Source organism: Equus quagga, chromosome 4, assembly GCF_021613505.1.
Source record: "Equus quagga isolate Etosha38 chromosome 4, UCLA_HA_Equagga_1.0, whole genome shotgun sequence".
In the NCBI taxonomy this organism is placed as follows: Eukaryota; Metazoa; Chordata; class Mammalia; order Perissodactyla; family Equidae; genus Equus; species Equus quagga.
In genome coordinates, this window is record NC_060270.1 from 70,975,731 (window position 1) to 70,997,258 (window position 21,528).

Sequence of the window (21,528 nt, forward strand, 5' to 3'; positions counted from 1 at the left end):
ATAAAAACAGTGTACTTGGTGGAAGCTTCAAGCCAAGTCCTGTAACATCACCACCACGCACACACTCTACCTTCAAATAAGATTGTGAGTCCTAAATCTCTGCTAAATAGAAATTGAATAGCTACCACTATTCTCCTAAGTCCATGTGTTAGGATATGGTTAGCAGTAACTTCCAGTTTTTTATATTGCCAGCTCAGCAACCCAACTCTCAGTCCAAATTACAGACTCCTGGCAAGTAAACCCTTCATAGATCCAGCTTGGATCAGATGTCGTCTTTTAAACAAATCTCTTGTGGTCAGAGGGTGTGGGACAGGGGTATGAGGTATGAAATGAGTCTTGAACCTACTATGCATGTAAAGGGTGGGGACAAAGAGGAGGAAAATAGTCCAAAATTATTTAGTATATATTTAATGGGAAGTATGTATCTGTTTGGGACTGTAGATGAGGAGATGGACTGCTAAATTCTCATCTATCAAGTAGAGAGTTAGATAATGTCTAAAATAGAAAACTGAGAAGAAACAAAATGGGAATATTTAGAGACACTGAGGTAAATACAAAAGATGTAGTAAAAATGTTGAAAGAATTTGTTCCCTCTAGAGAGGCGGAGATGTTAGGGAGGAATACAAGAAATGGTTTCTTATCTTAATAATCTTATAGACCTACTCAGCTCTTTAAATTGTGTGATGTATAACTTTGCTAAAAACAAAAATTTAAACTAAAATTTTTTAAAATCAAAAATAAGCTATCTTTCAACCTGACAGTTGCACTTTTAGGAATTACCTGTAATGAAACAATTGGACTAGGGAACAAAGGATACAGAAGCATGTTCACTATAGTATTGTTTAAAACAGTTAAAAATTGGAAGGAAAATCAAAATGTACATCATTAGAGTTGGTGCAATTATGCGTTGGCTTTGCAGCAATTGAAATGATGAATGATGTGGCTCTATAGAAGTATGGAAAATGTTCGTAAGATATGGAAAATGCATATTGTAATTCCACATATATGTTTGATCCAGTTTTTTTTCTTTTTATGTGAGTTGTGTGCATTTTAAAAGTCTGGAAACATGCTAAAAATATTAGCAGTGTTTTGTCTTGGTATTGAAATTACTGGTATTTGGGTATTTATCATGTCTATATTCCCTTTTTTTAATTGTCTGAATCATGACAATGAGCATGTTTTAGGAAACATGCTTATAATTAGAAAAGATTATAAACCTTTTTTTATTTGTTTTCCAGTTGTAATAGTCAGTGAATGACACAAAAGAAATACTGATTTTCTGAACAGTGAATGTGGGTAGTTTTCAGTTAAAGTCAAGGATGTTCAGGAAACTTTATATAGACAGATTCATTTCCAAACAGAATTTTGAAACTCTAAATTTTCTTTTTAAGCTATACACATTATTGGTGATTTTTCCTTTCTGCCATGTAGAACTGTGTTCCGTAAATATTGGCTGAATTTAGAGCAAATTAAAACTCTAGAAATTTATCATTTTATATTATTTTATTAATTTAGAGACCATTACAGTCTTCCAGTTGGAAAACTCATTTTAGGTGATTGGGAGGAAAGGGCAGGGTTTCAGATATTTTAATGTCATTTTTTATATTGGACACCTTTTGAAATGGATAAAATAATTCCCAATTCAAGTCGTATTTTTCTTCCTATCTGATCACCTTTGAGGCAATAGCTGTTGCTCCAACAAAATTCATTTTAGTATACAATTTATCTAGACTTTCCAAATCAGAATGAAATGAAAATTAAAAACTGTAAACATGCCTTACAAAAAGCAAATTAAGTACAAGAAAGTTCCCTGCAGTGATAATGGGTAAAAAAAAATCTGCGTATTGTAGCCTGTTGGAAAATATACCACCCTGTTAGCCACAATCTCTGAACTGGAAGTATCAGTAGATGTATGCAAGGTACAGTAAGAGGAATTCCTAGCTATCCTCTCCTTAACATGTAGACTACCTCCTCTTTCCACCAACTGCATTATTCGTAAAGTAAGGTGAGAAGAGAACTCATTCTGCTATAGCCCTTTACATTTCTCCCAGTACCTTTAACACCTCCCAATTTATGATTCTTTGGGTACCTGAAAGGCATTTACAAAAACTTGGGATCAAATTGGTGCACAAAAGCATCATGCTGCTAGTGCAGAGGAATTACTGAATGGCATCTACTCCACTACAAGAAGTAAAGAAAGAAGCAACTAGAGAGAATGGTTATAACCTTAAATGTGAATTTTCCAAATGTTTATGGTTCACATTGAATTATCTCATTTTTATCTTCACAACCCAATGAAATAATTAGAGCAGATATGTGCTCCATTTTCAGAGTTTCCAGCGTCTAAGATGACACATTTTATAAGCAGCAGAGGAAGAACTTGGCTGCTAGACCAGTGCTCTTTCCTCTGTTGACAATACCTTGTTGGATTTTATTGACCTTGTGTTTGTAATGAATTTGAGTAGTTGTGTTTTCATTTCTTCAAGCCTTTGCCAGAGGAAGTTCCCTTTTTTGTAAGGTCCAACCCCGTCATTTCCTTCTCTCTGTAACCTATCATCCTTCAAACTTGACTTACATGTGTTCTCATTGCTCTGTTCCTGAAACATGCTGTCCATTTTTCTGTTTGTCACTTTTAGCTTAATTACTTGTTTTCTCAGTAAAATACGGACAATCCTCACAAGCTGAAACTGTGCATAGTGATCTTAATAATCAATGGGGATTTTTTTATTAAAACCTTAAAATCTCTCTTACTTTCTCTTGTAAAGGAAATGAAAAATACTAAAACTAATACTGATTTAGTATCCTGTAATTCAAAACATTAGAAACATCGGGAATTAAAGTGCTTTATTTCTTTGTGAAGATTTACCACAAGTAGTTTGAACAGTGCCTGTCTCCTTCTTGTCATATAACTTAAAATACAAAGTGAGCATTTTTTCTTGCCTTGGCAAATTGTCATAATCCTTTCTAAATTTGAATCCACCCCCAATATTTTGTCCTTTGTATTTTCTTATAAAATATCTCCAAGAGTTCTTTTAATAAGTGTCTTGCCGGCATCACTTGCTCCAGGACATCTTCTTCATCCTTCTAGTCACAGCCACTGTCATCTTTTATGTTAAGTTCACCTTCACTGAATTTCTTTTCCTGCACATCTAGAGTCTCTCAAACAGTAGTAGTGTCAATATTTCCATGGTCAGCTATTTCTTCTATTTATGTTCAATTTGAATTTCACTTCCAGCAGTATCACTTTTTGTTTCTGTACTGCACTTTTAACTTTTTTGGCCAATTCCGTCTTTCGATTATTCATTTTTTACATAGGTTTATCACTGGCAGACAAAGAGACAACAAAAGTACATGCTTTGCTCTCTCTGCATGAACTGAGGAACAGATGCACAGCAGCAAATCACCAAGAGACTTTGAAAGACGTGATGTGATCGGTCACTGATCATGATGTGTGTCTATTATTTATGTAGTGATTTTTAGACTAACAAGCTAGCGGCACAGTTTGACTTTATGCGATTATTCACAGTTAATATATTGTGGTAACTGAAATTTGAACCATATTGTTAGGAGACTGGTGTTATTTAACTAAACTGTGATAACTGAAATTTGTGTTCATCTGGACAGTGCAAAGCAAGGGCTGCCTGTATCTATGCACTTTGAAATCATTAGTCTTATCTGGATGTCTAGCCATATAATAGGGCATCAGGGAAAAAGTTGAATGAAGAAGAAAAAAAAATGAGTATCGTCATGGGAAAGCTAGATTTCTACTTTTTTTTTTGCTAGATGAATGGATAGATGCTATTCTGTATGTAGTTTTAGTTCTCCTGCTGTGGAATCTATGAAAATAAATTCCTGTGCTTTCCTTTCAGAAAGCCATGTGCAGATCTGAAACCTTATTTGCATTACATTACAGGCTGACCTCTGTGTCCCTCGATTGAATGAAGGGGACCAAGTTGTACTGATCAATGGTCAGGACATTGCAGAACATACTCATGATCAGGTTGTCCTGTTTATTAAAGCTAGCTGTGAGAGAGATTCTGGGGAACTCGTACTTCTAGTTCGACCTAACGGTAAGTCCTCTTTGTAGCACTGGATATTTTTCATAATTCATTGTTGTTTACTACTAGACACAGCAGCCAGAGTGGGCTTTTTAAAACGTAAGTTGTGTCATTTCAGTTTCCTACTCAGAGCACAGTGGCTTCCATTAACACTTGGAATAAAATCCAGATTCTTGGCCCTTTTGCATACCTAACTCAGCCTTGCTCACTCTCCTCTCTTGTATGCCGATTTTCTTGGTGTTTCTCTGCCTAAAACTCTGTTCTTGATTTTTGTATGACTTATACCCTCACTTTATCCAGGTGTCTGCTCAAATGTCCTCCTCTCCTGACTGCCGTAGCTAAAATGGCTCCCTCTCCCCCAGCTGCAGTTGTGGTGGTAGTGGTCGTAGTAGTGACTTCATAAAAAAACTTGTTGAATGAATGAGTAACTTTTGAACTCTGTTTCACTTTTAGAAAACACCGAAACAAGCTGTAGTTAATTTTCTTATTCCTGTCTGTGTTTTCTGTAGATAATGCTCACTAGCCTAATGATGTCATCTCCTCATCTGGACAGCTGGCTTCTTAATTCATAGTCAGAGTCCCAGATTTGGAGAAACCTTAATACCATAAGCTCTGGCTCCTTTGCTGGTTACTTGAATTTTCTCTTCAACAGCCTCAAGAACGTCCTGCCCGTGTGGAGCACTCAGTGGCTCCTGAAGCAGTTCGTCCCCCTTTGGATGGCTTGAACTATTAAGTGAACTAAACATCCATCTTCCTTCAGTCCCATTGTTCCTAATTCTGTCACTCTGTGCTTTGCAGAATAAGTTCAATCCCTCTTCCTTCAGTTTTTCAACAATAGCTAATTTTACCAGATACCCCCTCCCTTTCTCCAGTGTAACGATCCCAGATCCTTTAGCTTGTGTTTATTCAGCATTGTTTCAAGTTCCCTCAACACTCTATCACTCTCCTCCGAGAAAAAAATTTTATATGCTTATATCCCAGCATTAGACATCTAGTTTTGTTCTGAACAGTTTATTAATCATAGTTTTATCCACAAGAGTAATTATTGGTTAATGTCATGTTGCCAGTTCTTGAATATATAACCTAGGAAAGTAAAATGTAGTTAGAACTCTGCATATTCCCACACACACACACCCAACCCAGCAAAATTGCGCAAGAAAATTCCTTTAAAAAAATACAGGGGCCAGCCCTGTGGCTGAGTGGTTAAGTTCGCGCATTCCACTTCGGCGGCCCAGGGTTTCACCAGTTTGGATCCTGGATGTGGACGTGGCACTGCTCATCAGGCCATGCCACAACTAGAAGGACCCACAACTAAAGTATATACCTATGTACTGGGGGGCTTTGGAGAGAAAAAGAGAAAATAAAATCTTTAAAAAAACTCATTTTTGCCTCTTGTGTACAAAAATAAATTCATTTATTTTAATGAATAAAAGAAAATATTCGTTTTATCTTCTCTACTTTGTGTTTTTCTGCATTTATGGTCTAGAATTGGCTTTCTTCTTAAAAGGACTTGAACAAGGCATTCTCTTTTTACTTTTCAAGGAGCTCGTTCATTTAGACCGGATACTTAGGTGATTAATTATTAGGAATTTTTGTCACATAAAACAACTTAAATTTTATACTAAGAATAATATTCTCTCAATTTATTTGTTCTGTTTTCTCTTGATAACAGATCCTAAAGAACTTAATAATTATAATAATATTAACCGTCATTAAATGGTTTCCATGCACCTGGGCTCTTTTGTATATTCTCATTTATTCTTTCAGCTAGCCAATGAGATTGATGAATTATCTCAATCTTATATTTGAAGACACTTAGGCACCAAGACATTCAGTTATCTGCTCACAAATTCATGACTAGTACGGAGCCAGAATATGATCAAAAGTCCCTATAATGGAAAAGCCATGCCTTTTTGCAATTCCAAATTACCTCATTTATATTTTAAATTAGGAGAGGATCCCACCTAGGGCTTACTTCTTGGCAAAAGATCTTTCTAATATTGTTTTATTGTCAAAATCTGGACTAGAGCCTCCAGTCGCTTTCAGTGTGGGTCTCTCATGTCGATTTTTGTTTAAAATAACATATAGTCAAAATTTTAATTATATTTGCCAAAAATACTAGAAAACTAGAAAAACAAAGAGCTTGTTTTCCTAGTCTTTTCCACTTTAAATCTTATTTCTCCTTAGGCAAAATACATTCATACATTTTTGTCTTTTCATTCTTCATTTCAGAAATTTATTCTTCTTAAAAGTGCATACATATCTGACCAGGAAAAGCTCTCCTAGACAAGGGCAAAAGAGGCCCCTAACTTGGCCCCACCCTCTAGAGGGCTGTACGCTGGCTCTCCTTCAGCTTTACCTCTCCCCATGGGGGTCAGGACTTTTCAGGACCAAGGGGGCATTGTGAAGCCATCACCTTCCTTTCTAGACCACTTTTTTATAACCCTCAATTCTCTGTCCAAGTAATTCTGAGTCCACTGCCTGGACCTGTGTGGCCATTTTTCCCAGGTCCATACTCCCAAGGGTGGATCACGTGGTATATGTACTCCTAGGCTAACAGGGTGACTGAGAGGCAGCAATTTGCAGAGAGGTGTAGAACAAGCTTACGTATGGGCTGGGAGGTTCACGCATATGTTCATAGGCCTCCATGTTAATGAGTGGAGCTGAGGGTGGGAAGAGAAGCAGGGTGAGCTATAGGCCAGAGTCTAGGGTCTGGCTCTCCTTACATTATATGACCATGAAGTCTTGCCTAGAGTTCTCATTTGAAATATGGCCTCCCAGGTTGTTTTGTAGGTATGTCAAGGAAAGAGGTTAAAACATATTTTGTTTAGCACTCTATTCAATTTCTTTGTGACTTTTCATATCAAGACGTGTATGTCTGTTTGTACTCTTGCCCTAGGTCCCACAAATTAAGGGCAGGTCTGTTCAGAGCTGCTTCTCGGCAGCTCCTCTTTTTCTTAATGTCTCTTCAAGTTATAGACATTTTCAGCAATATTTCCAAGAACTCTTCTTTTCCCTAAAGGTACAGCAAAGTTCTTCAACTCCACAGCCACGTTCTGTCTCTACACGGTGGCAGCAGACTCAGATCTGATGAATTATGAATACTAAAGAACATTTTTAGTAAATTCTTTTCACCAATTCATTACAATTTCCATGTGGCTTTTTTGGTTTTGGTTTTGGTTTTTTAGCTGTATATGATGTAGTGGAAGAAAAGCTAGAAAATGAGCCAGACTTCCAGTACATTCCTGAGAAAACTCCACTGGATAACGTTCATCAGGATGACCATTCCCTGCGGGAGTCAATGAGCCAGCTAGCTGAGGGGCTCATCACTGGGACGATTCTGACACAATTTGATGTAAGTAATACTGTATGGAAAGATGTTTGCCCACATTTTCTAATTAATTTCATGGTTTCTTAACTGCCTGATCTACTGTCAGTTATAATTTATAAATTAAAATGGTATTCTGATAAATGTTGGACATAAAAGAGTTCTAACATGCAAAGTTTTTAAAATTGCTCCCAAAATACTAGCTGTGGTCATATACATAGATGTCTATTTAAAAGAGAGGAATAGGGAGATTTTATACGTATGTCATCAAACTAAATTTTTTCCTGCAGTTAAAATTTCTGTTTTTATGAAAGGTGACAGATGGAAAATAGGCTATTGTAGAAATCCTGAGTTAAAAGAAAATCACTTTTGTACCTTCTCATATTTAATCCTTCCCTAATCTTTGTCAGTGTAGTTGGCCGTCATCAATATTTGTTGTTCTGAAGTATATGTTACAGATAAGTGACTATAAAACATTTGGGGCATGTCAGTTTTTCTTTTAAAAAGTTCTTGGTTCATATACTCTAAACATCTCCAAATGAGATGAAAGCTAAATGTTTTCTGCAGGTTTGTTATTCAAAACTTTTACTGTAAGCAAAATTGTTTTCACTTGTTTTACCGTTTTTCAAAATGTGATCTATAATTCATGTCAGAAATTATGCAGAATTCAGCTTTACAAATCTGGTTCAGTACGCTGCTAGCCTCAGGTATGTTGTTGTATAGCTAAGATGTTCAAAGGAAAACACCTGTTTCTTGTTAGCGTAGAAACAAGTCTGAAATCAAAACAGAAACTCTTGATGACTTGCTGGACTCATCTTATATTTTTTTTTTTTTTTAGCAACTATATCGGAAAAAACCTGGAATGACAATGTCTTGTGCCAAATTACCTCAGAACATTTCCAAAAATAGATACAGAGATATTTCGCCTTGTAAGTATCTACAATCTCTTTATGTTAAGTTTCATCTTTTTAACATAAATTTATTAAAATATTCTTTCTTTTGAATTTTTTCAGATGATGCTACACGGGTCATTTTAAAGGGTAATGAAGACTATATCAATGCAAATTATATAAATGTAAGTTTATTTTTATTATGCCTTTGTCATTTGGAATAAGAGGGGCCACTGTAAACATCTGAGATTTATCCCTTTTTGTTAAAAGCCTAACCTTGAAAGAATATTAAAACTTTCAGACAATTGAAAAATATTATACAATTTTTAAAAAGTTGTTTGGTACTGGCGTGTTAATACACACATAGAGCAGTGGAATAGAATACTCTAGTCCAGAAATAAACTAAGTACTAGAATTTTGTTTATGATAGAAACAGCCTTTTAAATCATTGAAGATAAAACAGATTATCTAGTGAATTGGTTAGGTCAACTGTCTAGAACATATCTTTGTACGGAGGTTTTTGCTCCCTTCTGGTGGGAGAAAAGGATTATTACTTAGTTTTTTCCTTAACTTTATAATACAGAAAATTTCAAAAATACGAAAGTAGAGGAAAAAGTAAAATGAATATACACATCACTCAGCTTCAACAGTTGTCAACTCATGGCCAGCTTTGTTTCACCTATACCTCACATCCAGATTGTTTTGAAATAGATCCATACATTATGTCATTTATCTATAAATACTTCACCTACCCCTTCTTGATGCCAACATGTATTTTAGATATATCAAAATATAAATGTAAAAAATGGAATCATGAAAGTACTTGGAGGAAATATGTGATTATTTTTTAAAATCTCCTAAAGGCGAAGATTTTTCTAGGCTTAGACACATGTCTAAGCTATAAAGAAAAGATTTTATATATAAAGTTTACTATAAATTAAACATTTTAATTTTGGGGGATGCTTAAAAATTCTAAAATCAAATGGCAAACTGAATTTAAAAAATACTACAAAGGGCTTATTTCTTCGGTGTATACAAAGAGCTTTATAAATGAATAAGAAAAATAAATAACAGTGCAATGAAAATAATGGAAAACATGCAAAGACAATTCATAGAAAAGGAAATACAAATGACATTTAAAAAATATTTACAGCCACTGTGAAATCTATACAAAAGTAGAAAGAATTGTATGAAGAACCCTCCTGCCATAAACCTGTTACCTAGCTTGAGAACTGTCGACAAATGGCCGGTCTCGTTTCATATAAACACTAACCCCCAGGTTATTTTTTTCAAAGTCCAAATATATCACTTTTTTGTAAATACGGTCATCTTGTTCTTTGTGGTAGTTATAGTTTATTATGAACACTGAATTTTCAAATACTGAATCATTGCTCCAAGGGGAAATAGAGGATTAGGTTCCTCTAAGCCTCTAGTTGTAACATTTTTGTCAACTGATCAGTACATAACCTTGTTTGTTTAAAGATACCTTATTTAATATACATTGTTGATTCATTCATATTGAACCCAGGCTAGCAGCACCAGAACTCATGCTGGATGGAAGCTTATCTAACATACGTGTTTTCTCCATAAGGCACATCATGGCCTCCTTGCACTTAGGAGCCCTACACAGCACTTCAGCACTCCCCTTGGACACCATTTTAAACAGTGAAATCACCAACACCCAGTCCCCAAATTCAAAAAACATGGACTAAACAGTCCACAGAAGGGACACTTGTTTACAATATGAGCAGAAACAAGAAGACAAAACAGCATTTTATTCAACATTAGCTGGAAATGTGCACATTGGGTGACTCAAATTTTTTACCTCTTTGGACATGTCTGTAAATAGCCACAAAAGCCCTGCAAGTATTTTGGGGTTACAAATAAATTTTAGCAAGTAGGCAAATTTGCAAATACAGAATCCATGAATAATGAGGACAACAGTAACCAAACAGTTAAATGAATGATACGCTCAACTTAATTCACAAAAAAAATGTAAATCAAAACTGCAAGGAGGGGCCGGCCCGGTGACGCAGCAGTTGAGTTTGCACGTTCCCCTTTGGCGGCCTGGGGTTCGCCGGTTCAGATCCCGGGTGCGGACATGGCACCACTTAGCCAGCCATGCTGTGGTAGGCGTCCCACCTATAAAGTGGAGGAAGATGGGCATGGATGTTAGCTCAGGGCCAGTCTTCCTCAGCAAAAAGAGGAGGATTGGCAGCAGATGTTAGCTCAGGGCTAATCTTCCTCAAAAAAGCTGCAAGGAATCACCATTTTTCACCTATTAGATTGAAGTGTCAAAAAGTTTGGAGGCCAGCCCTCTGGCCGAGTGGTTAAGTTTGCACACTCCACTTTGGTGGCCCAGGGTTCGCCAGTTCAGGTCCTGAGCACAGAGCTATGCGCCGCTCATCAAGCCATGGTGTGGCAGCATCCCACATAGAGGAACTAGAATGGCCTCCGACTAGGGTGTATAGCTATGTACTGAGGCTTTGGGGAGGGGAAAATAGTTTGATAATACCATATACAAGTCTATATCCTTTATGTGAAAACTAGGGATTACGTATGCTTTGGGATTCAGAATTTTTTGTATTTTTGAGAGGTTATTCAGTGCATAAACCCTGTACTGTAATAAGTAACGTCCTCCATAAGCTGTGGGACTTTATCCTGTAATGAATGTATTGATATTCAACAGCAAACTATGGATATTTCCACTAAGTGGGACTAATAAAGACTTTAAATAGTCTTAGATCAATTTGGGTCAGATATTGCTGTCAAATGAGTCCAGTCAGGTCTCATTTGGTCAGGTGTACGAAAAAAAGAGACAAACTTAGACTTCAGAGCTTTGGGAGTTTCAGAACTGTGGATAAGGGATTATGGATGTATTAAGGAGATTATCAGGGAACAAGCATTCCTCTTACATTATTGGTGGGAGTATAAATCGTACAACCTCTTTGGAGAACATTTTGGCACTATCTGTCAAAGTTTTAAGTGCACGTACACTTTGATCCAGCATTCTCATTTCTTCCTGTTGCCCGTACAAATGTATTTCTTCATGTGCACAAAAATGTTAGGTTTACAAAAGTTTTCAGTGCAGCCTTGTTTATGGTAGCAAATAGATTAGCAGCAACTTAAACGTCTGTTAAATAAATTATGATATATTTATATAGTGGAGCCATTGAAAAGAATGAAATTTTATGTACTAATCTGACATGATCTCAAAGATAAAGTGGAAAAGATGCAGAACAACATTATATGCTACCATTTTACAGAAAAAAAGGAAGATAGTATTGTGTGTACATTTGTGTGTTATATATAGAATATCTCTGAAAGGATATATTGGAAATTAGAAAGAAGAATTGCCCTCCTGGGCATAAACCAGGCTGGGATGGGAGGGAGACTTCTTACTCTATTCACCCTTTGGTTTTCTTCCAGTTACCATGTGAATATGTCACCTTTTCCTGTTTTTAATTCAATCTCGAAATGTAGTAGGATGATGACTTCTCTTCTTCCCCAGATACTCATGATCTTACTTCTTTCTGAAGATAATGAATTTAAAACAATTTTCTAGTGTCTTTTTATGTTATATGTAAAATCTAAACGAAAACAAATGGCATAATTTTTGTTCCTCACAAATTTTACCAGTGTTTAGAGACAAATATTTTTTATTTCTGTACTAAGTCTCTGCCTCTGAAATAGGGTTCTCTGTAAAACTGCTCTTAAAACCATAGTAGTGCTTTGGAAAATATTTAAATTCCTATTTCCATTAATTGAAAGGTAAATATAACTTCTAGACATTTCCAAGAAATTTCTTCTACAGATAAAATAAGAAAGTGTTGATAAGGATTTGTTTTACTGACTTTTCAATTTATTGAGATTAGTTGTATTCAGTTATCATTTAGTAGATGATTTTCATATGCTTGATCATAGTAAAAAGTAATAATGCAAAAGATTTTATTTTTGTGTCCTTTTCTTTTTAGATGGAAATCCCTTCTTCTAGCATTATAAATCAGTACATTGCTTGTCAAGGGCCATTACCCCACACCTGTACAGATTTTTGGCAGATGACTTGGGAACAAGGCTCCTCCATGGTTGTAATGTTGACCACACAAGTTGAACGTGGCAGAGTAAGTCATACTTGAATCTTAAATATTGCTTGGGCTATTTTCAAATTACATGTATAGTCAAAATATTCATGTTGATTTAGGTTTTTTTTGTAAACTTCCTTTCTTGTGGTGTTATGATTAAAATCATCGTGGTTATGTGCTTAAAACTATGATTAACATAATAAATGTGATGTGTTAGCCATTATTAATATCATTGTTATATTTAAATGATTAATATATACATTTGATAAGAGATTTGTATTTAGAATATATAAAGAACTCATACAATTCAACAACAAATACCCAATGTAAAAATGGCCAAAGGATCTTAATAGATGGTTCTCCAAAGAAGGTATTCAAATGGCCAATAAAGTCATGAAAAGATGCTTGGCGTCATTAGTCATCAGGGAAATGCAAATCAAAACCACAATGAGATACCATGTTATATCCAGTAGGATGGCTAAAATAAAAATGGCAGATATTAACAAGTGTTGGTGAGGATGTGGAAGAACGGAACCCTCTTTTTACTGCTGGTGGGTTTGTAAAATGATGTAGCGACTTTGGAAAACAGTCTGTCAGTTCCTCAAAAGGCTAAACATAGAGTTACTATAACTCGGCAATTTCACTCCTGTATACCCAAGAGAATTGAAAACATATGTCCACATAAAAACTTGTACACAAACGGTCATAGGAGTATATTCATAATAGCCAAAAAGTACAAACAGTGCATATGCACCAAATAAAATTTACTATATTCATACCGTTGAATATTATTTGGTAATAAAAAGGAATGGAAAAATGACACATGCTACAACACAGATGAACTTAGAAAATATTATGCTGAGTGAACAAAGCCAGTCACCAAAAACCACATAGGTGTGATTCCATTATATGAAATATCCAGAATAAGCAAATCCATCAGAGGACAGAAAGAAGGTTAGCAGTTGCCCAGGTCTGGAGTTGGGGAAGGAGGGTGGGATAGAGGAATGCACAGCAATTACTAAAGCATATGGGATTTCTTTTGGGAGTGATGAAAATGTTCTAAAAATGATGGTGGTGATGGTTACACAGCTCTGTGAGTATAATTGAATTGTGTACTTTAAATGAGTGAATTGTATGGCATATGAATTAACATGTCGGTAAACCTGTTTTTAAAAAAATCCTAACTGGGGCTCACCTGGTGGCGTAGTGGTTACGTGCGTGTGCTCCACTTCAGCAGCCTGGGGTTCACAGGTTGGGATCCTGGGCATGGACCTATGGCACCGCTCTTCAAGCCATGCTGTGGTGGTGTTCCACATACAAAATGGAGGAAGATTGGCACAGATATTAGCTCAGAGACAATCTTCCTGAAGCAAAAAGAGGAAGATTGTCAAGAAATGTTAACTCTGGGCCAATCTTCCTCACCAAAAAAAAAACCCTAACTATGAAAATAAATGGATTGCATTTGGCATTTTGGTTGAGGATTCCTTCTCATTGTTAAATTTAAAAAGTATCAAAATTAGTGCACCATTTTGCCACCCTCGTAGTAGTAATTGATTCAGTGAGAAAAAAATTGGCAAAGAAGAAATGTTAATAGTTGGCAGATCTAGGTGAAGAGTATATGAGAGTTCATTAAATTATTCTTGTAACTTTTCTGTTAAGTTTGGAAGTTCTTTAAAATTAAAACATTTAAAAAATTGGAGAACCTAAATTATATATGTTTCTTAAATCTATTGATGTCAGGTTAAGTGTCACCAGTATTGGCCAGAACCCACAGGAAGTTCATCCTATGGATGCTACCAAGTCACCTGCCATTCAGAAGAAGGAAACACTGCATGTATCTTCAGGAAGATGACACTATTTAACCAAGAGGTAGGAAGGCAGGATATCCATTTGTTAGAACTGTTATATTCAAGGTGAAGGCTTTGGAAGCTAAAAATGTTTTTCGTCTGATTCCTGGTTACTAGGAAATATTTAAAAATTAATTAGGATGCTTTGGAATCTTATGAAGTATATTCTCCTACTAAAATAAATCTATTTCCCATCTCTATAGGTAAATATGAGTGGTCAGTAAAAAAAGAATCTAGCAAATAATACTTATTACTCTTAATACTCTGCCTATTCATAAAAATTATACCAGGGGTGTGTTTTGCTATAAAGATTTCTTCCTCCAAGTTATATCAGTAAAGTACGTCTGTGGAGATGGAAAGAACAATTGAAAGCTATTAAATTATTCCCCTTTTTTAAAAGAGGAGAGGAGAGCAGTTTCACAGTCTCCTCAGTATTAAGTAGGAAAACCTCTGGGCAGGACCTTCTGACAGCAGGTAAATTACAGATTCCAAATTGCTAGTTTTTCTGACTGCCACCTGGGTCACTCCCCTTGGCTTCCAAATCGAGAGCCAGAAATGGAAACTGATTAATAAATGTTGCCTCACTAACCCAGTTGGGAGATGTGTGTGGAGGGCAGCACGCTGCCAGTCCTGTCAGACTGCTGGAGACAGTGCACCCCACTTGCACTATCTGCAGCTGGGTATTCCCCTGCTGGCCACCTTTGGTTTTGAAGGGGACTAGAAGATTGCTAGTGTGGAACAAAATGAAATTTTAAAAAGAGAACCCTGAGAATAAGATGGACTCTGTAGCTAACTGGAACCTAAAAACAGAATGGAGTCGAGTGGCCATGACGGGACCAGGATACAGTCGCATACCCTGTTCTTGGAAAAGCCACAGAATGCACTCTTAAGCTTTTGACTCTGCCAAAGTTTCTGATTTTACAAAAGTCCCTAACAGGCACCTGGACCTAACCAGTAAAACTGTGGCCAGTGCCAACCAATCAGGACTTATTTGCATAAGCACACCTGAGCGGGAGCCTGGGCAGAAACTTTTTCTATAAAAGGCAGCCCCCCTCCCTTTGTTCTCCCGGAGCAAACTTACAGTTTGCTGCCAAAGGCTGCATCTCTCTGGTAATGTATAAACAGTAAAGCTTTCTTAACTAAATTCTTGTATTCCAGGGATTTTTGTTGACATTACGAAGTCCCAGGCCTGTCCCATCAATGGTTAAGAAACGAGAACTCCATATCCCTTCCCGCCCTCCACCCACCTCCCTGAGTTTGATTAAAGGAGCCCAGCAAGACAGAGCCTTACTGACCAAAAGGAAAGGAGCTAGAAGTTGTGCTGATTTATATTAATGGAATCTGACATGCAATAAAGCTAAAGTTACATAAAATAAAAAATTAAATAGAAAGTTTCAAAATCTTAATGGCCTAGAGAGTCCATCAGAATGAATGTGGGTTAGGGACCTAGACTGTGTAGCTCATGGTCTAATGTAACAAGGCCAGCCAGTAAGAGAGGTCTTCATTTTCCCAAAGAGATGTGAAAGACGGGCTGCATATGGTTCCATAAAATATTATTTCTATCTTTGGCGCAGTCTCTTTATTGTACTTCACCTATAGATTATCCATGGCAGTTTTATATACTGTAGTAGCTTTTCTTTGCAAACCCTGAGTGCCTCAGAACTATGCTTTAGTTTCAAATTAGTTTCTGAAAACACAAATTAGTTTCTGAAGTTTGAGCCAAACATAAATAGGAATATAAATTTGCCACCATAAATATGTACGTGGATGGATGGACTGACGGACAGACAGACACTGCCCCAAAATTTAGTAGAGTATTATTTTACATTACCTGTTCTTGTAGATTTATTAGTAGCATTAAATTCTTATGTTAATATTAATAAAGGTAGTCTATATTAGATATCTTTAGTTCATTTTACAGAATTACAGAATTCTGAAAGATTAACTATCAAATTATACTGAAGTCTCTTCAGAAATTTTTTCATTAGTCCATTTCTTAATTACCTTTTTCTTTCATGGTCTTTTCTGGATTCTTCCTTTAATGTAAATGACAATAGATAGATTTTATAGTGTTGAATGTCTATAGCTCCCATTTCTTGAGCATATAATTCCAAACAGCTAACTGGGTGGTTTATAGGTCCTCTCATAGAACCCTTTCAACATAAGACTGTCTCTTTTAGGTATAGGTGTTATTTCATTTGTCAGTTGAACAAAGTGAGGCTCTGAAATATTAAGTGCCTCAACTAGCAGAGTGAAAATTTGAATGGCGATATATAATTCCAATATCTTATTTTCTCCGTTATACCAATCCTGACTCCAAAAAAGAATTAAGCCCTGGTTTGACTTAGTGTTTTTATGATCTCCAGTTTTTAGTCTACATTTATTTTGAGAATTTATTTTCCTAATTTCCATAATTTCACTTGTGTTTTTTAGGATTAACTCAACTTTGTTCATAAAAACATTTTTTCCCTTTACCAGTTTTGCTCACTAACAGTTCTTTAGCTTTTTTTTTTTTAAACATTTCTCTGGATCTTGTTTTTGCTTGTTTACTTGATTATCATCTTTAAAATATTTTACAAATATAGAAATTGAGTTATAGGAACAGTAATGATCCAGGTAGCTGGAGCTTAAATGGATATAACTGTTTCTATAAAATGATTTCTTGGGTCCGGCCCCATGGCTGAGTGGTTAAGTTCACGCGCTCTGCCTCGGTGGCCCAGGGTTTCGCCGGTTCGGATCCTGGGCGTGGACATGGCACCACTCATCAAGCCATGCTGAGGCAGCGTCCCACATGGCACAACTAGAAGGACCCACAACTAAGAATATACAACTATGTATCAGGGTGCTTTGGGGAGAAAAACGAAAAATAAAATCTTTAAAAAAAAAAAGACGAATATGTATTTATATTTTAAAGATATTCCTAAGTCAAGGTAAATAATTTTTCTTTACACTTAGAAAAATGAGAGTCGTCAGCTTACTCAGATCCAGTACATAGCCTGGCCTGACCATGGAGTCCCTGATGATTCAAGTGACTTTCTGGATTTTGTCTGTCACGTACGAAGTAAGAGGGCTGGCAAGGAAGAACCTATTGTTGTTCATTGCAGGTATTCTTCTTATGATCGAACATCTGGCTAGATATGTCATTTTTAAAAGGAAATACATATTTTATTTTGTCCTTCAGTTGTGATTGTAACTATGATAATTAGAACTCAAAGCTGTGCTCTGAATGTAGAAAGCAAAGGTACGTTCCAACATGTGATTGGCAGAAATTTTGTCATAAGAAGTAAAAATAATACTTTATTGCACTCAGAAGATTGTCTTTTTCATAGTTTAACATCTCTGAAATTGGGATGTCTTACAATTGATGGTATCTTATATTTGGTGAAATACAATATTGTAGGCTTTTAGGTTTCATCCTCAGGTTTAGATTTCCCCCTCCCAGCACGGTACTCCTTCCGGGCCTGTGGCCCCTCTGGGGACAGTGGGCAAGTACTTTCACCTCTCTTGGAATGGCCCCACCCAATACCATCACACGATGTGCTGCTTCCAAGAGCTTCAGCTGAACAGTGGTAGGCTGCTCTCCCTTCCTTTCAGACTCAGGCCCCCTTCTGCCTTCAAAGGACTGAATACAATGACTCCAGCCTTCACTGTCACTGACCCAGAGATTTGAAGACAAAAATTATGTTCTCCCCATCCTGGCCACCTCTGTTATTAAATGATTTAGTCAGAGGATGTATTGAGGTATCTATCCTTAAACTTTCCAGCACTTATTAAGAGCAGTCTTTCAAATTATCAAAACAGATTGTAGACCAAATATTGAGAGGGAAAATGGCAGGAATGGTGAACACATTTGGCCATTTCATATCCCAAGTCCCCCATAGCTAATATAGCCCTATTCACAGAGAATGCTTCAAAAAGTTGTTCTTGACTATCTCAACAGTAAAGCTTAATCAAAATTAAATTTGGTTTTAAAAACTGATTTGAGAGTGTAAAATATTTTGTGCATTTGTTAATGATTTATTATTGTAATTCCGTTATTTCAGATTTTAAAGGGGGGTTGCTCCAATGAGCATCTATACCTTGTTCAGATTTCAAAAACTAAAACGTAACTCTTTTAAAATAGTATTTTTACGACTAACAATGGGGGAACGGGTGGATGCAAACCATTTAATCTGTATTAAGTGTGAAGATTTTTTCAATTTTCAAAATATTTTCTAGTTGGCTTGCTACTTTTGTATTATCAACCGTTAAAATCAAATTGTTCTTCTACTATGTTATGATTCACTACTTTAATTTTCTGCACAAAAGCCACAAGTTGTTTACCAGAGTAGTATCAGTAAGACTTTGCCCCATATTTATCTACTTTAGTGCCGGGATTGGAAGAACCGGGGTTCTTATTACTATGGAAACAGCCATGTGTCTCATTGAATGCAATCAACCAGTCTATCCACTAGACATTGTAAGAACAATGAGAGATCAACGAGCCATGATGATCCAAACACCTGTAAGTACTGTACTTCATGTACAAGTGCGTATTCTCAATGTGATGATTTTTATCGATATATATTCCATACCATATTTTTGTCTTTTTAATTCCCTGCCAGGAGCTAACAATCCCTAGCACAGGGGTCAGCAAATACTGCCCATGAGCCAAATCTGATCTGCCACTTGCTTTTGTAAATAGTTTTCTTGGAATACAGCCATGCTCATTTGTTTACATTCACACTATAATAGAGTTCAGAAGTTGCAACAGGCGCCATATGGTCTACAAAACCTAAAATATTTACTGTCTGGTCTTTTACAGAAAATGTTTGTCAGTACCACCCTAGCATGTTAACTCTTGAGTGTTTAAACAGGTGCAGAGGAACTCGCCCCGTGTTATTTAGTCAAGTGGAATGCTGTGCACAACGGTGTCAGTGAACTGGAGAATCTTGATAGACCTGCTTTCAGTGGAACAGCTGTGGTGAAATGGCATTTCTTTTTTTACATAAGAACTTAAATTGCAACAACAAAAACAAAAATATCATAGCGATTAAGTCACTGACTTATTGTATTGTACACTGACACTGAATTATGTTCCAGGAATCAAAAGGGGGAATCATGAAATTTTAGAGTTAATGTTAAGATTATTTTTTATATTAAGTCATTGTCAAATCTTAGCCTTGTTGGTGGCATTAAGGTTACTGAAGTGAATTGATCTATGTGATCTAATAAGTGTGTGCCATTTTTAGCTTTTAATCACAGAAAATTTGAAACACAAAAATAGACAATATAATATAATGGACACTATGTTGAGTACTCAGACCCAACATTTGCCGTATTGTTTCACCTATACTACCACTTACTCTCCCTGTATTCGAATCAAATCCTAGACATCATACCATTTCGTCTATAAATATTTTAGTGTATATCTCTAAAAGATAAGGAGTGTTTTTCCTTCTAAACAAAACTACAATACCATTATCACACCTAAGTATAATTTAACAGTAATTTCTTACTATTACCAAATAGCCAGTATTCAAATTTCCAGTTGTCTCATATAAATCGTCTTTTTTTATTTTAGAACAGTTTCATTGAAATAGAATTCACATACCATAAAATTCACCCTTTTAAAGTTTACAGTTCAGTGGGTTTTAGTATATCACAGTTTTGCAACCATCACTGCTGTCTAATTTTAGAACATTTTCATCACCCCAAAAAGAAACTCCATACCCATTTGCCCTCATACCTTCCCCAGCCTCCCCAGGACCCAGCCCTAGGATACCACTAATCTACTTTCTGTCTCTATAAGTTTACCTATTTTGGACCTTTCATTGAATGGAATCATATAGTCTGGTCTTTTGTAATTGGCTTCTTTTAGTTAGCATAATATTTAAGTGACTATCCATTCTGTAGCCTGTGTGAGTATTTCATTCCTTTTTTTTTTTTTGGCTGAATAATATTCCATGGTATGGATATATACCACATTTTGTTTATCCATTCATCTGTTGATGGTCATTTGGATTGTTTCCACATTTTGGCTATTATGAAAAATGGTGCCATAAATACTTGTGTATATGTTTTTATGTCAACAGGTTTTCATTTTTCTATGGTACATACCCAGAAGTGGATTTGCTAGGTCATGTGGTAATTCTGTTTAACCTTTTGAGGAACAGCCAGGCTATTTTCAAAGCGGCTGTACCTTTTTGCAGTTCCACTGGCAGTATAAGAGGGTTCCACTTTCTCCACATCATTATCAACACTTGTTACTACCTATCTTTTTTTGTTTTAGCTATTTTATGAATATAAAGTTGTACCTCACTGTGGTTTGGATTTGCATTTCCCTAATAACTAGTGATATCAAACATCTTTTCATGTACTTATTGGCCATTATTAGTATATCTTCTTTGGAGAACTGTGTGTTCAAATCTTTTGCCCTTTTTTCAGTTTGGTTTTTTGTCATTTTGTTGTTGGGTTGTATGAGTTCTTCATATTTTCTGAATACAAGTCCCTTACAGATCTATGTTTTCTTCCATGCTGTCCTTTCAGTTTCTTGATTATGTCATTTGAAACACAGAAGTTTTTAATTTTGATGAAGTCCAGTTTATCTTTTTTTTTAGTAACATGTTTTCGGTGTTATATCTAAGAAATCATTGTCTAACTCAAGGTCACAAAGATTTACTCCTGTTTTTCCCAATACATTTATATTTTAGCTCTCGCATATAGGTGTCTAATCCATTTTGAGTTGAGGTAGGATTCCAGTTTCATTCTTCTGCATGTGGATATCCAGTTGTCCTGGTCCCATTGTTGTAAAGACTATTCTTTCCCCATTAATTGTCTCTGGATCCCTTTTCAAAAATCAGTTGACCGCAAATGTAATGGTTTATTTCTGGACTTTAAATCCTGTTCCGTTGATTTGTATGTCTATTCTTATGCTAGTCTTTAATTTCTTTTGATGATGTTTTGTAGTTTTCAATGTGCAAGTCTTAGACTTCTTTTATTAAGTTTATTCTTAAATTTTTTGGTCTATTTGATGCTCTTGTAAGTGCAATTGTTTTCTTAATTTCATTTTGAGACTATTCATTGCTTGGGTATAGAAATAAAGTTGATTTTGTATATTGATCATATATCCTGCAACCTTACTGAAATCATTTATTAACTCGTAGTTTTTTGTGTATGAAAGTGGCTTCCTTAGAATTCTCTATGCGGACATACGTTGGAGATATTGTGAGTTCGGTTCCAGACCACTGCAATAAAGCGAGTCACACGAATTTTTTGGTTTCCTAGTGCATGTAAAAGTTATGTTTACGCTGTACTGTAGTCCGTTAAGTGTGCGATAGCATT

At 35.9% G+C, this 21,528-nt stretch overlaps 1 protein-coding gene across 4 annotated transcripts in view; it reads left to right on the forward strand.

Annotated features, from left to right (window-relative positions):
* PTPN4 (protein tyrosine phosphatase non-receptor type 4) overlaps positions 1-21,528 on the forward strand; it is a 210,180-nt gene that overhangs the window by 178,866 nt on the left and 9,786 nt on the right. For 3 of the 4 annotated variants that reach the window (XM_046658299.1, XM_046658300.1, XM_046658302.1), the window contains 8 exons: positions 3,914-4,070; positions 7,247-7,413; positions 8,225-8,315; positions 8,400-8,461; positions 12,251-12,397; positions 14,099-14,227; positions 17,161-17,309; positions 18,574-18,709. In XM_046658299.1, the coding sequence (XP_046514255.1) occupies positions 3,914-4,070; positions 7,247-7,413; positions 8,225-8,315; positions 8,400-8,461; positions 12,251-12,397; positions 14,099-14,227; positions 17,161-17,309; positions 18,574-18,709 (1,038 nt within the window). Of the gene's footprint in view, positions 1-3,913; positions 4,071-7,246; positions 7,414-8,224; positions 8,316-8,399; positions 8,462-12,250; positions 12,398-14,098; positions 14,228-17,160; positions 17,310-18,573; positions 18,710-19,061; positions 19,731-21,528 lie in introns of those variants that run through there. The other variant, XM_046658301.1, reaches the window with a different exon arrangement.